A 16,065-nucleotide genomic window follows, 5' to 3' on the forward strand; every position below is an offset into this window, starting at 1 on the left:
GCCAAACTCTTAAAATATATGGAACGGACTCATGGGCGGATGTGGAACGTGAATTCGCTCGTGCATCCGTCCAAACCCTGAGACATTCCCGAGAGTGAACTGAGCTACAGGCAGATTTACCAAGTGAGTCTACTTCTGGCTTTGCCCAGACTAAACAGCTAGGATATACTGGATGGACTAATAGGCGAAAACACGATAGTGGATCCGCTCGTGGATCCGTTAACTTTCATTTAAAATCTAAGAAGATTTCCACCTCCAGCCTTTCATCCATGGAACCATAGGGGTCCTAGGGTTAGGGAGGTGAGCCAAATCCTTCGTTAGGGGTCCAAAACATGTATCCCATCATAGAGCTTAGTGGATTCAAGGGATTGGATCCAACTCCAAGGTTTTTCCCAAACTTAATCGAGGTCTTCAATGCTTTGAACAACAATTTGGGTCATCAAAGACATGAAGGCAGCAAGGGGAAAGGGAAGTGAGTCTCAAATTGAGTATCCATTAGAGATTATTGGGTTCCCAAGGGAAACCCTAGGCTGAGGATCGATCCTAAGGGGATCCCGAATCCCGAAATGGAAAAGAGAGGGAGAAAGGTGAGAACATTCACCTCAAGAATGGACTAATGGGTGGCTTCCACCTCCACAGCTCCCTCCAAGTTTCTCCTCTCCAAAGCCTTTAATGCTCCAAGTCTCCAATGTTTTTGGTAGGTAGGAGAAGTAATTGAGTCTTAATGGCCAAGCTTTGCCTTTATAATTAATCCCCACTTAGGACCTGTTTAGCTTGGGCTTTAAGAGTCAAAACTCATTTAAAAGCCAACTAGGCAAATGGGTCCACCTATATGGCATACACTCAAGCCAAGGAGACCAAGGGTGGGGCCTACCTTGTCTAGGTGCCTAGATAGGATGCTCGGGGCACGGGGTGTGGGTCCCACACAAGAAAAACACCCAAAAGCCTTAAACAGCATGGGCGGACTAACGGACGGATGTGGTCTTTATGAGTCTGTTCGTGCATCCGTTACTGCTGTAAAGGACAGAATCCTAAGGAAATTGATTGGGCTTCGGCCCACACTTTAAGGCCAACGAGGGGAAGGTATACTAACATCCATAAAGGTAGTATCTTACCCCTAGACCGTTACGATGTGTCCTTTGTGATCCCAAAGAGTTTTCTGATCACGATGCTAAGCTCGTTGCCGAAGGAGGTGTCTAGGTGTGGGGACATAGGGAACGCCTTCCGGAACACTTCACTCTAGGCACTCATGCTAGGAGGATAGTCGACGAAATCACCATCGATAAATCTTCCACACTGTCGGTTATGGAACCTCTTCTCCAGAGGCAGGCCCATGAATTGGTCAACAATCTTGTGCCTAGGTTTGACCACAAGTGAAAATAGCTCAGTAGCGTACACGGTAGCAGAATCTACATGTTATAAGAGAGAGAAATTATATTTAATAGCAAATTTGGGCACGGATGTAAAATCCTCCCCACCTTACAAAAATTTTATCCTCAAAATTTGTCTTACCTTGTAAGAATCCAAGGGTAGGGTACTTTGCTCGCATTTCCACCTTGGCTTCCCAGGACGCTTCCTCTTCTAGGTGGTTGCACCATTTCACTTTCACATAGTGAATAGGTCTATTACGGAGATTCACCACTTTGCTGTCCAAGATCTTCTCAGGTTGTTCTTTGTAAGACATATTCGCTGCCAACCCTGGTGGTTCTTGAGATAGAACATGATTGGGATCATGCACGTACTTTCGTAATATAGACACGTGGAAGACATCGTGCGCGCCATCCAAAGATGGTGGGAGCTCCAATCGATAAGCCATCGGTCCAATCTTCTTAAGAATTTCATAGGGCCCAATATATCTCAGGCTTAGCTTGCCCTTTTTGCTGAACCACATCACTCCCTTGGTAGGCGACACCTTGGGGAATACCTTGTCACCAATAAGGAACTCTAGATCCTTCCGCCTTTGGTTTGCATAGCCCTTCTACCTAGATTGGGCAGCCTTGATTCACTCGTGGATCAAGTCCACCTTCTCATAGGTTGCATGGATCAATTCTGGCCCAAGGATACGCCGCTCACCTACCTCATCCCAGTACAATGGAGTACGACACTTCTTCCCATACTGAGCTTCAAATGGATCCATTCCGATAGTAGCTTGGTAACTGTTGTTGTAGGCGAATTCGATAAGCTAGATATGCTCATCCCAATTGCAATGCATATCAATGGCATAAGCCCGGAGCATGTCTTCCAATATCTGTATTGTCCTCTCGGACTGTCTGTCGGTCTGGATGGAAGGCAATGCTAAAGCTCAATAGGGTACCCATAGCTCTCTGGAATCCATCCCAAAACTTGGATGTAAACCTGGGATCCCAATCCGAGATAATGTTAACTGAAACTTCGTGCAGGCGAACTATGCTATCAATGTACAAGCGGCCCAGCTTATCCATAGAATAGGTGACCTTGATTGGGATGAAATGAGCTAGCTTTGTCAATCTATCCACAATAACCCATAGAGCATCAACACCTCTAGGTGTACGAGGCAATCCAGTGACGAAGTCCATGGTGACATGTTCCCACTTCTATTCTGGCACAGGCAATGATTGTAGAAGGCCATGGGGCCATTGTCTATTTGCCTTTACTTGCTGACAAGTGAGGCACCGGGCCACGAATTCAACTACATCCCTCTTTATTCCACTCCACCAGTAGTGTCCTTTCAGGTCCTTGTGCATTTTAGTACTACCTGGGTGAATTGCATAGGGAGAATCATGTGCTTCTAACGACACTTCCTTCCTTAGCTGATTGTCTTTAGGAATACATAGCCGGTCTCTAAACATGAGAACGCCACTATATGTCAATGTGAAATCCAGATCTCACTGTGTGTCACTCTGGATAGCTTCAATGATCTCCTAAAAGTGCTCATCTGAAGCCTAAGCTGACTGAACTCTTTCCACTAAGGTTGATTGCATAGATAAGGCTGCTAGAGATAGAGTAACACCCTCTACCAACAATTCCAAATCCATCCTTCTAGCTTCTTCAACAAGTTCCTTACTGATAGCCAAGGATGCGATGGATAAGGTCTGGGACTTTCGACTAAGAACATCCACCATAATATTTGCCTTACCCGGGTGGTAATGGATAGTACAATCATAGGCCTTCATGAGTTCCAACCAACGCCTCTGTCTCATGTTGAATTCCTTCTGAGTAAAGAAATATTTGAGGCTTTATGATCACTGTAGATCTCACTCTTCTCTCCATACAGACAGTGTCTGTAGATCTTCAGGGCAAAGACCACAACCGCCAACTCTAAGTCATGAGTTGGATAATTCCTCTCATAATCCTTCAATTGACGAGAAGCACAGACTACCACTTTTTCATTTTGCATCAAAACACAGCCGAGGCCCATCTTTAAAGCATCACAATAAACTACCATCCCTCTAATACCATTTGGAATGGTAAGTACCAGAGCCAAAATCAGCAGTTGCTTCAAATCCTGAAAGTTCCTCTCCTAGTCGTCTAACCACTCGAACTTCACTGCCTTCTGGGTCAGTCGAGTCATAGGAGCAGAGATCTTTGAAAAATTCTTGATAAATCTCCTATAATAGTCGGCTAGACTGAGGAAACTATAAATATTTACCACATTCTTGGGTGTCTCCTAATCAACTATGGACTGTACCTTGCCGGGGTCGACTTCAATACCCTTAGCAGAAACCTAATGACCTAAGAAAGCCACTTGCTGTAACCAAAAATTGCACTTGCTGAACTTAATGTACAGTTGTTTTGCTCTCAAGCACTACAACACAAAGCGAAGGTGGTCGGCATGCTCTTCTTCGCTCTTAGAGTAGACCAGGATGTTGTCAATAAACACGATGACGTACTTATCCAATACATCATGAAACACCCTATTCATTAATTCCATAAAAGCTGTCGGGGCATTGATCAGCCCAAAGGACATAACCAAAAACTCGTAGTGTCCATATCGCGATCTGAACGCGGTCTTGCTGATGTCACTACCTCTAATCTGTAATTGATGATACCCCGAGCGGAGATCAATATTGGAAAATACCCTTGCACCTTGCAATTGGTCGAATATATCATCGATCCTAGGCAGCGGGTATCGATTCTTAATCGTAAGCTTGTTGAGTTCACGGTAATCAATGCACATATGCATACTACCATCCTTCTTCTTTACAAACAAAATAGGTGCATCCCATGGGGAAACACTTGGCCTAATGAAGCCCTTCTTCAATAGATCATTAAGCTACTCTTGAAGTTCTTTCAATTCTGTTGGGGTCATTCTACAAGGCACCTTAGACATTGAAGCAGCACCGGACACCAAGTCAATCATAAATTCTGTTTCCCGGTCTGGTGGTAACCGTGTGAGATCTTTCGGAAAAATGTCAAGAAGATCTCTTACTACACTTATCTCTTCCATAGGTGTAATCTTAGCTTCAGTGTCCAACACAGAGGCTAAGTAGCATTGACAACCTTGAGCTAAGAGCTTCTGTACTTGGAGAGCCAAAATGATTGTCTTTCCAGGCTTCTTACTTTTGTTTCCCTTGAACACAAATTCATTGCCTTCCTCTAACTTGAAGAGTATCTTCCTCTCTGCGTAGATCAGGCTAGCTCCGTGAGTGGACAACCAATCCATTCCCAGGATGATATCAAAGTCTCTTATATCTAGGATTATCAAAATGGCCTCAAGTCCATGGTCGCTTACTCGAACAGGGCAAGAGTTGAAGGCTTGGTCAAGCTTGACCTTGCTTCCAGTCGGCGTACAAACTATCAACTTTTGTTCCATACTGGCTGATTCAATTGGTAATTTCTTGGCAAAGGAAGGTGATATAAAAGAGTGCGACGCTCCCGAGTCAAATAACACATATGCAGGCAAGGAGCACATAGAAATCATGCTTGACAAACACCAAATAGCCAAACATGATAAACTCAACATAAAGAATTTTACTAAGGTGGTTGAGTACAATACCTATGATGACACCAGGGTCAGACTGGGCTTCTTCATGAGTGATAGAATAAACTCGCCCCTGAGTCTTACTTGCTGAAGGAGTAATAAGTGGGCGAACAACAGTCTTTACTTGGGGCACCTTGGAAGTCACAGCTGGCCATGAACCTGGTTGTTGAGGTTGTGGGCAATCCTTGACCATATGACCGGATTCTTTGCAATTATAACAAACAAGAGTCTAGGGCCCATAATAAGGAGCAGATGTGGCTTTAGGCACCTGGGTCACATTAGGTCTATGGGATTGAATTGGAGCTACATTCGTGTAAGCCCCTCTCCTCTGGAACTTATTAGGTCCCCTAGAGTCATGTGATGACAATGGCCTCTTGCCAACTTGTATGGCCCTATAGTTCTCCCTCTATAGATCTTCTATCAACTTGGCAGCTTGAACCACTTTCGCATAAGTAAGGTACTTGTGTAGTACCACAGAAGTACTCAAGTTGGCTCTAAGCCCTCTTTCAAACCTTCTTGCTTTCACTTCCTTAGTCTTCAAGTGTGTCGGAGCAAAGTAGAAATACTCCTCAAAGATATGTTGATATTCAAGGATCGACTTGGATCCCTGACTGAGGCTCATGAATTCGATTTCCTTCTTCTCTCGAAAATTCCTTGGGAAGTAATTCTCGAGAAAGGCTTCTGTAAATTGAACCCAAGTTGAATTTGGGTACGTGGCCCAAAAATGTTCCTTTGAGGAACGCCACTATGCATTAGTGTCACCTTGAAATTTGAAAGTGGCACATCAAATCTTCTCAAGGTCACTACACGGTAGTACCTTAAAGATCCTTTCTAGATCCCATATCCAGGTAGCCGGGAACATAGAGTCATAGATTAACTTATAAAAAGTAGGAAGACGATGCTTTTGGAACTTCTCAGAAAGTTTGGATGCATTGGCCCACTCTAGCGCCACATTTCTGACTGGTAAGGCAGCCAGAGAAGGAGGAGGTGGATTTTGGAATACTTGTACTATAGGAACTTCATTTGCAGTTGGCCCAGGAGGAGGAATGATAGGAGTGGTATTCGTGGTGGGATTAGGGAATTCGTGCACCAGAGGTGGCACTCTTGGTCCTTCTCGACTAACATTCTGAAGCTGGGCAGTCACATTCTGCATGAATGTGCACTGCTCATCCTGGGATTCCCGATGTTCCCTTTGCATATCTTGTAGGATGTTCCCTAAGAGTGCGGCAACATCTACATTAGTGTTCACTGGAGGCGGTGTACGCAAACCTTCTTGAGAGACATCATCGGCATCATCCCTAGGAGGTGAACGATTCTGGTTACGAGTATTGACCATGATTTAGCACCTGATATAATTAAGATGCTTCACATGTTAGCACAAGGACAAGGGACATAAATGCAAGGTAAGGGACTACGAGGGAACAAGCACAAAATTCTATACAAAGTGTGTGTACCAACACACAAGAGAAACTAGGGCCCTAAGAGTGAGGCTGAGCCAAAAATATACGCCAATGGCTCCTTAGAACATGGGCAGATTCACAGACGGATCTAATCTTCTAAGTCCGTTCGTGACTCCATCGCAAAATTAGACTGAACAGACTAACGGACAGATGTGGAACGTAAGCCCATTCGTAGGTGTTCATTTTGGCCCAAAAGACTGAGCCGAACGGAACTACGGACAGATCATTGGATCGTGGTTCCGTTTGTGCATCCGTGCAGTTCAACAAATAAAAAATTAGTTTTTTATACTCAACGGATTCACGGGTGGAGTCACGATAGTGAGTCTGGTCATGCATCCGTTCAAAAACTTTTGATAAGAATACCAATCGCGCATTTCATTTGCACTTTGACTTGTTTGGGAGAGGCGGAGGCATAGAGTAGGGGAGGCTTTGACTTCATCTGTTCAAGATTTTACACCTTATACTTGTGGATTTTAGACTCCTTCACCCTTAAATTTAAACTTCTTACTTCAAGGTATGAGGTCCTTTCCCATCTTTGGTTTCTTGAATTTGTTCTTAGCCCTTCTCTAGGGTTTTTAGTTAGGTTTTTCTTTCCTTTTTCCATGGCATTGTGTTTGATTGCTTGAAGGATGTTGAAATCTTGTTTTTCTTATTTCCTTAACTTCGAATCTATTGATGAACATGTCTTACCATGTTTACACCTATCGATTAGCGCTAGGGTTGGTTAAACCCTTGCCAAAACCAAAATTTTCCTACTATTTTTAGGGTAATTGGTTTTGTACTAGGAAATACACTTTAATTCTTCATACATTCTCTGAATTTGTTGTAATTTAAAGGTGTTCTTACTTGTTTAGTATCATTCCAAGTTTCTAAATGGGAGTTTGGAGGAAATCCCAAATTCTTGGTATTTTAAGAGGGGATTTATTTTATGCTTTGGGTATATATTGCTCCTCTTTTAATTTCTCCTAAAGGCATGCCGCTTGCATAATTTGTGTTTGATCCTTATTATTATATTAAATTTTATAGAGGGTCTATTGGGATTTTCTTCCTTGAACCCAAGTTCAAGAGAGCTATTTTCCCACCAATTCTCTTTTAATGTCCTAATGAATGTGGATCAATTGTTTGCTATGTTTTACTCTTAAATCTCTATATTTTTGTTGGAGTTGGAGTGACTAAGCAGTCAGATTGTCCCCCTTTTCTTTTGTTTGTGCGTGTAGGCAATTCTAAAGTGAAATGGCTCCCAAGACTAGGGGAAACAAGGCTCCTGCACCAGTAGCAGCACCAACACCAGCTCCAGCCCTAGCCCACAATGATGCCAACTTCTTTGTGTCTATTGAAGCAGAAAGACTATACACTCGGAAGCTTCATAACAGGAAGATTGAGGTGGGAAAGGATGTCATAGTAGAGGAGCTAATTGCCTTCAAATTGGGGCTAAGATTTGAGAATTTGGGGCAGTTCAACATGCTAACCTTGCCTAGGTACTACTACCCAAAATTGATTGGGCACTTCTACTCCTACATGTTAGTTATTCAAGAGAAAGCAGGGAGGCTTCAAATTAATTCCTTTGCGAAGGGAGTCAGGATATGTTTCAATGAGGTAGAGTTGGGGGTCATTCTTGGGGTCAATTCCGTTGGAGACCGGGTTCACCATCCACTAGGGAGGGATCCTTTGACTTGTGTGTCTAAGGTAGAGTATAAACATCTGTACTCCACCATGACCAATGACAAGTACACATACCGGATGAATATGACTACATTTGGTAAGTCACAGCGAATTTTGACCATGATGGCCAAGACCAATCTTGTTCCTGTTAAGGGGCACAACTCTGAGCCCTCTCTCATGTCTGCAACTCTAGGCTATTGTCTGCATCAAGGGGTCCAAGTAAGTCTGCCCTTCATCATGGTTAATAACATGGAACAGGTCCTGTTTGTGATGGGGAGCCACTAATCCTAGAGGATGGTGAGGAGGTGGGTGCAGAAGGCATCCATGGACAGTTTGCTTCATACAATCATTGCTTCGAAAGGGTGGAGAAGGACATTTATGACATCAATGCCTACCTGTATTATGAAGGCAACGGTGAAGAAGATGGGGGCAGCGATGATGAGATGAGAGACTAGACCCCGGGGCTATTGGAGTTACTTTCTAATTTTCTCTGTTTGTTGTTTTTGTGGTTTAGCTGGATGTTTCAGAACAATACTCTAATTTGGCTTTTTCTTTGTCTTTTCCTTCTTTTTTTTTTTTTTTTTGGAATGTGATTATGGTTCTTCCAGTTGCAATTTTGGAAATTCTCTTTTTGGGTTTGTGTATGGTTTAGTCGCCTCCACAGGAGGTTGAGTAGACAGACAGCTGGATTTACATGGAACTTACATAGCTATATATTAACTCTTTAATTCTAATGTTGTCCCAATTATTTTGCCATGATTCCCAGATTCCACCCCAACTAGTTTTCTCCCTATGTTTTGCACACATTCCAATTATGTCAGTTGAAGGCTTTTAATTGAGACCTTAATGTGTAAAGTAAATTAAGACCCTTGGTAGACCATGTTTGGTGCAGAGCATCACGCTCTGATACCATGCTATCACGCCTCTATCCCAAGCTAGGAATAAACACAGTCAAGAGGGTGATTAGGATGACACGCGTCACCCCAATTCCTACCAAAATCAACGACATAGTGTCCTAAGCCATAGTCAACAACCAAGGACCCACCCAAATGATTACATTTGCATAAAAAGAGAGGAATATTCCATTAAACATCAGAGTCAACATGAACGGAAGCAATATTTATATAATAGTTACAATATGTTCAACTGGCTAGGTGATACAGTAATAGTTTAACATTGACTACCAACTAACCATGACGTAACTACTCAAAATAATGATAAGTTATTACAAAACATGTTCATAATGGGCACAAAGCCCCAAAAGAATAAAAAATAGGGACAATCCCCAACAACATCAGTGCTTGTAAGCACAATCATCACAAGGGCAACTGTCGCCGTGTTCATCTATCACAAACTCAGGTTCCTCTGTGCCCATACTGTCATAATCTGTCGGCTGAGCTTCTAAGCCAACTAAATAGCCACAATCTGCGTCAAAATGTAAAAATTTGTGTACACAGGGGGTTAGCTCCACTGAGCTAGTGAGGGGAAGGGGAATGCACAAACACACAATCACACATAGTCTAAGTGCATGTAATGTTAAATATATTTTTCACTTAACAAACAGTCTAAGTCATGGTATATGCTACTGTGATAACTCGGGAGACATTGAGGGTCACTTGACTTATCACCCCAGTGAAACCTCAATAATCATGAGGAAGCCTATGCTGGTAAAAGCCATCAGACAACCCAGTTGTAGACCTCGATAGCCATCACTACCCCTGACCTCTCCCACCTCCACAGACAACAGGTGCTTAGACTATCCAACACATAAACCCCTGTTGGTAAGGGTCGTAGCATGAGGGAATAAAAGTTCTAGCCACAGGTATACTACATGCAAGTCCTATCGTCCTAAGAGGTATTTCGGGTGCATCAACATCCCATTCCATCTAGTTCCCAGATACCAGCACGGTACGGCGCATACAGACCAGGATGACAAGCAATGAATATAATAAGAATTTTTAGGGTTTCGACACCGACATATCCAACACCGTAACCTAATACAACGTATCCACATTTCATCAATTCGTATCCAACATGGTTTTATATACAAAGATGCAACATGATAAGGATGAATGCAAGTATAAAAACCATTATGTAATCTATATAGTTATATATTATATATCAAGCCCAACCATCACCCAAAGCCCACTCACAGTTTGCTTGCTTGTCGTTCGGTGTGTTCAGTAAGATTTACCTTGGTGCATGCATTCCTGTACCAGTTATGAAGTTTGAGGATGTGTGAGAACAATGTCAGAAGGGTATAGGTGGGTCCCATGAGGGGTCCCAACAATTTGTTTGAAGTTTAGATCAAGACAGCAAGGGCAGATGTAGGAACGAAGGCAGCCAGGTGAGTCTGCTCCTAGTCCGTCCAGGCTAAACTCTGAAGATATATGGAACGGACTCATAGGCGGATGTGTAATCTGAATCTGCTCTTGCATCTGTCCAAACCCTAAGACATTCCCGAGAGAGAATTGAGCTATGGGCGGATTTACCAAGTGAGTCCGCTCGTGGCTTCGCCCAAGCTAAACAACTAGGTTATACCGGACGGACTAATGGGCGGAAACAAGATAGTGGATCCGCTCGTGGATCTGTCGACTTTCCTTTAAAATCTGAGAAGATTTCCACTTCTAGCCTTTCATCCATGGAACCATAGGGGTCCTAGGGTTAGGGAGGTGAGCCAAATCCTTCATTGGGGGTCTAAAACATGTATCCCATCATAGAACTTAGAGGATTCAAGGGATTGGATCCAACTCCAAGGTTTTTCCTAAACTTAATCTAGGTCTTCAATGCTTTGAACAACAATTTGGGTCATCAAAGCCATGAAGGCAGCAAGGGGAATGGGAAGTGAGTCTCAATTAAGTATCCATTAGAGCTTATTGGGTTCCCAAGGGAAACCCTAGGTTGAGGATCGATCCTAAAGGGAACCCCAATCTCAAAAATGGAAAAGAGAAGGAGAAAGGTGAGAACATTCACCTCAAGGATGAACTAATGGGTGGCTTCCACCTCCACAGCTCCCTCCAAGCTTCTCCTCTCCAAAGCCTTCAATGCTACAAGTCTCCAACATTTTTGGGTAGATAGGAGAAGTAACTGAGTTTTAATGGCCAAGCTTTGCCTTTATAATTAATCCACACTTAGGGCCTGTTTGGCTTGGGCTTTAAGAGTCAAAACTCATCGTCGAAGGAGGTGTCTAGGTGTGGGGACACAGGGAACGCCTTTCGATACACTTCACTCTGGGGACTCGTGCTAGGAGGATAGTCGACGAAATCACCATCGATAAATCTTCCCCACTGCCGGTTAAGGAACCTCTCCTCCACAAGCAGGCCCGTGAACTGGTCAACAATCTTGTGGCTAGGTTTGACCACAAGTGAAAATAGCTCACTAGCGTACACGATAGCAGAATCTACACGTCACAAGAGAGAGAAATTATAAGTAATAGCAAATCTGAGTGTGGATGTAACAATGGCCCCACATGGCAGTGCTGCACGAAGGCTCAAGGCGGCGCTTGGTAGTCCTGCCACGCGGCGCCGTGGCCTGTGTGACCTTACCATGCAGTGCTGGGCCCACTTATTCCTCCCTACTGTGCGGTGCCATAGTTGCTCTATGACCCTACTAGGCTGCCTCGTGGGCGTCCAGATACCATTTATCCCCTTTTTTCCATTTTTTGCAGCCCCGCCATGCGCCCCCCTCACCTTCTCATTTGAAACATTCGAAGTTTTTGGGAGAGGGAGCATCCTCAGAGCTCCAGTTTTCCAGTTTTTCCTAATTTCCTTGTTCCGGGGCCCTTCCCTAACCCGATTGCGAGCCTTCAAGCCTTATTTCCTTGTCTGAAGCTGTGATTATCCTAATCTAGCTTCTTCAACTTTGTCCTAGTCCCGAGAATCTCCCATGGCCTAGCCACTCTGCACAATATTCAAGCATCTGATTTTTGAAACCTTGAAATGCCATTATTCTGCCCGAGATCTTAGGATTCAATACTCGTGAACCGTTACTCTGTCCTACGAAGGACAAAGCAAATCTTTTACCTTCACGTAAGCTGGGGGACACCGTCTGTCTTGCATAATAGCATTGGTTTAAAGTGTACAGGTATAGATTTCCCCCATTAACTTTTGATTTTGGTACAATGTAGACTTTCAAATATTATCGTATAGTGTACACTAGATACTGTAAATTAGTTTAATTTCATTCATGTAGTTCGCGCATCATTATTTACCCATACAGTTGGGAATGACATTCATAAAGGAAGAATATTCGAAAACAAGCATCTAATAGAAAGACCGGTTTACCAAGATGGGTGCCTAACACCTTCCCACTCTCGTAACCTGACCACTTACCCTGAATCTTTGACCAAAGCAACTGAAGTCTCGTAGCCCTTCCAGGGCTACACCAATGGGTCCTAAGCCCTAACCTTAGGTGGCGACTCCATTTCATATTATTGTATGACCCCTATTCCCTGATAAATCTTGATAATCATTTACCCCTAAGAAGACGCATTCCTTCTCTGTCTAACCGAGGAGCGACTTACCCCTCTGCGTGCATTGCATAGAGTGTCGGAAAACGGATCCTCACAAATAGAATCACGGCTTGTGGATGGACCTTTCACTATCCATACACAAATGGAATAACGACTTTAAAAATAGAGTTTTTCGTTACCCGTATGCAGACAGAGTAACAGCTTAACCTAGGATATGAGCACTCGCTCTTCAAATAGGGTAATCGAAAGATCCAAACAAAACAAAGTAGGGAAAACAGAGTTCTAACCAAAAAAGAAAAAGAAAAGATGGGAAAAGAAGGATAGGGAAAGAGATGAGAAACGAGAAAAGAAAAAAAGCAAATGAAAGATAGTGAGAGGAAAGAGGAACAAGCCAACACATCGGGAGCATCTCAACTAAATGGGGCCTGCGACATGGATCCTTGCCCTCCAATAGGCTCTGTTCGAAGTCATACTTAGTACAAGACCTAGACTTTGCATGTCCTTCCTCACCACTTCTCCTATTGTCATTTTAGCTCCTTCAATCGGAATCGTGTCACTTCTTCTCACTGCTCCTTCAATCGAAATTGTGTCACTCCTCCTTACTGGGACATTCCTAGGCCTCCGCTGAATATAACCATACCATCTTAAACGACTCTCTCGGAGCTTGTCATTGATCGGGCAACTCCCAAGTCCACTCTTATATGTTCATTCCTAACTTTATCCTTCCTTGTTTTTCCACACATTCATCTTAACATCCTCATTTCTACTGCACAAAGCTTATCAATATAACACTTCTTAATTGCCCAACATTCTGCCCCATACATGATCGGTCGAACAATAGTCCTATAAAACTTTCCTTTAAGCCTTAAAGGAATCTGTCAGTCACACAGCACTCCAACGCACCTCTCCACTTCATCCATTCCACTTTAATTCTTTGTGAAACATCATCCTCTATGTAACCTTCTTTATTTATGATTGACCCAGATATCTAAAATAGTCACTTTGCAATAGCTCTTTTTCTTCAATTCGTACCATATCAGTATCCATCATAGTGTGACTTAAATTACACACTATGTGATCAAGCTATGCCATTCTGTATATACCCAACGTCGAATTTGCCACATCATGCTTCCACATGGTAGAATCAAAGCCATGGTTACCATGAAAGTTACAAATAAATTTTCTCATTTAACTTAAAGCTTATTTTTTTAGGCATTAAGATAAGATTGTTACGAATAAATTTTCTCATTTAAGATAAAGCTTATTTTTTCAGACATTAAGATAAGCTTGTTGTTATTACTTGAGAAAGGCCCTAAAATCTATATCACTAGGCAATTTAGGCAGCATTGGTAGCACTCCAAAAGAGTCTCCTCTGTGTGTTGGAAGCTCTCTAATATTAAAATCATCTTGAAGCTTTATTCTCTCATAAAATTGAATTGTTATAATCAGTTCCTGTAAAAAATAATTGCCTTCCAATGAGACATCGTGAGATATTTAAAACAAAAAAGTTCTTTTTAACTACACAAAAAAATAAACAATGGAATCCTCTAAGAATGTGTGGAGCTTAATTTGATGGCAATCAGTGATTTGACAGAGACCAAAAGTGCCACAACTAGTCTTCATTACCAAAGATGATTGTCACAGCTGATGATTTGGTCATTTCTTGTCTATATAAATAGAAGGGAAATTTACAAAACACCCCCTGAAAATGGGTCGATTCTTAGACCACCCCCTCATATTTGAAAATACTCAAATCACCCCCTATATTAGAACCCTATACTCAAATTAGACCCTACCATTAGTTAACTGATGAAGTCAACTAGTTAAATTTTTTGAAAACCCTAAACTACCTTTGAGAAGAGTATAATTACTATTCAACATGTACTCTTTTTTTTTCTAAATTAAAATAAGGAATCGGAGAGTTATATTCCCTCTCCTTCTTCCCCAAATTGCTAAACCGAATGGGAAAAAAGAAACCATCTTTTGCTCTCCAATAAAGAGAAACTGTACTGTAATAGACTGTAATGGTGGTATATCCAAGAAGAAGAACCCAGAAAATAAATCAGGGAAAACTAATAATTTTCCTTCCATTTGCTTTCAATTTTATTGGTGCTTTCTGAGGTAGATTTTGATCCTCCTCTTGTTCTTCCGCTCTTGTTCGGTTTCTTTGCTTTTTTTTTTTCTTGTTCGTTGTTCCAATTCTCTTCTTCAGCAATGGCATCTATAGATGTTGAGTTCCGTTGCTTGGTTGGTGGCCTTGCGTGGGTGGCCGATGATCAAGCCTTAGAGAGGGCTTTCAGTCAATACGACGACATTATTGAATCAAAGATCATCAACGATCGTGAGACTGGGAGATCCAGAGGTTTTGGTTTCGTGACTTTCCACGATGAGCAATCGATGAGGGCTGCTATTGAAGGGATGAACGGACAGGATCTTGATGGTAGGAATATTACTATTGATACATCCAAGATTCACCGAACCAGTCAACGGCTGCCACGTGTCATAAAGCGACCTGTTCCAGAACCAAGGAGAACCAACAGGGGGTCCCACCCGGGAGCGGTCTGCACCTAGGCGCGGCCTCACCCAGGCACGGCCTCTCACCCAGGCGTAGTCTCACACCCAGGCACGGCATCGTGGACGCAGACGTGATGTACACGGACCCCGAGGCCGCTCGTCTATGACCCAATAGTGTCACTGCAGACTTATGCCACCACCAGGACTCTGGGCCACCGCTTAGAAGTCACGTCACCCAGACAGATTCAAGCACTAATAACGTTATCACCACACGCGAGTATCTATCCACTAAAGATCTTGATACCACCAGGACACTCCCTCCAGCGGGGAGATGGCCAATCAGGATTGAGCCCTGCTACCCAGGGCCTCTATCCACTCAACGACACACTCGCCATCAAATTGGGACTCTCCATATCGTCATACTCCACTATAAAAGGAAAGGTACACCACCCTCAGGAAGAGAGGAAAAAGAACTCATATTGAATTCTACATTCATCTGTTTGCTCAGGAGATCTAACTTTGGCATCGGAGAGCCCTAGGTCGGAACCACACCGGTTCTCTCTGTTGACCCCTTGGTTCACTTGTAGGTGACGGCACTCGCAGGAACCCTCAGCAATTTCTTGACGCAACAACTGTCAACCAAGCCCAGACCAGGGGTGGCGGGGGCGAGGGTGGAGGTGGTTATCACAGCGGTGGCGCCGGTGGCTACGGAGGTGAAGGTGGTGGTGGTTATGGACGCCGCGAGGGCGGTGGTGGTGGTGACCGTGGCTATGGAAGTGGTGGCGGAGGTGATCGTTACTCAAGCTAGAGAAACAAGGGTTTCTAGTGATGTTTTATGGTGTTCATATGGTTAGGGTTTGCTTATGATGAATGGGTTCTTGTTATTGGTTATGGTCCGTGTGCTCCTCTTTTTTGTCCGCTGGTTCACTATCAATAGTTTAGGTTGTGATATCTTTCTGGGGAGGCTTTAGTCTTGTTACAAAGTCATCAAACCTTCA

At 43.2% G+C, this 16,065-nt stretch overlaps 1 protein-coding gene across 1 annotated transcript; it reads left to right on the forward strand.

Moving 5' to 3' along the window:
• The first annotated feature begins 14,743 nt into the window (after nucleotides 1-14,743).
• On the forward strand, nucleotides 14,744-16,027 carry LOC122663686 (glycine-rich RNA-binding protein GRP1A-like). The gene is made up of 2 exons (XM_043859307.1): nucleotides 14,744-15,003; nucleotides 15,698-16,027. Exons 1-2 carry the CDS (start codon nucleotides 14,768-14,770, stop codon nucleotides 15,873-15,875), a joined length of 414 nt encoding a protein of 137 aa, XP_043715242.1. The 5' UTR covers nucleotides 14,744-14,767; the 3' UTR covers nucleotides 15,876-16,027.
• Nucleotides 16,028-16,065: the final 38 nt, after the last annotated feature.

The sequence above is a fragment of the Telopea speciosissima genome, chromosome 6 (assembly GCF_018873765.1).
Source record: "Telopea speciosissima isolate NSW1024214 ecotype Mountain lineage chromosome 6, Tspe_v1, whole genome shotgun sequence".
Taxonomy (NCBI): Eukaryota; Viridiplantae; Streptophyta; class Magnoliopsida; order Proteales; family Proteaceae; genus Telopea; species Telopea speciosissima.

Bases quoted from the DNA above. Each gene is read 5' to 3' on its own strand.
- LOC122663686 (XM_043859307.1), top strand. From the start codon at position 14,768: ATGGCATCTATAGATGTTGAGTTCCGTTGCTTGGTTGGTGGCCTTGCG. The intron at 15,004-15,697 runs TACTATTGATAC...TCTTGACGCAAC, and splicing joins GATCTTGATGGTAGGAATAT to AACTGTCAACCAAGCCCAGA.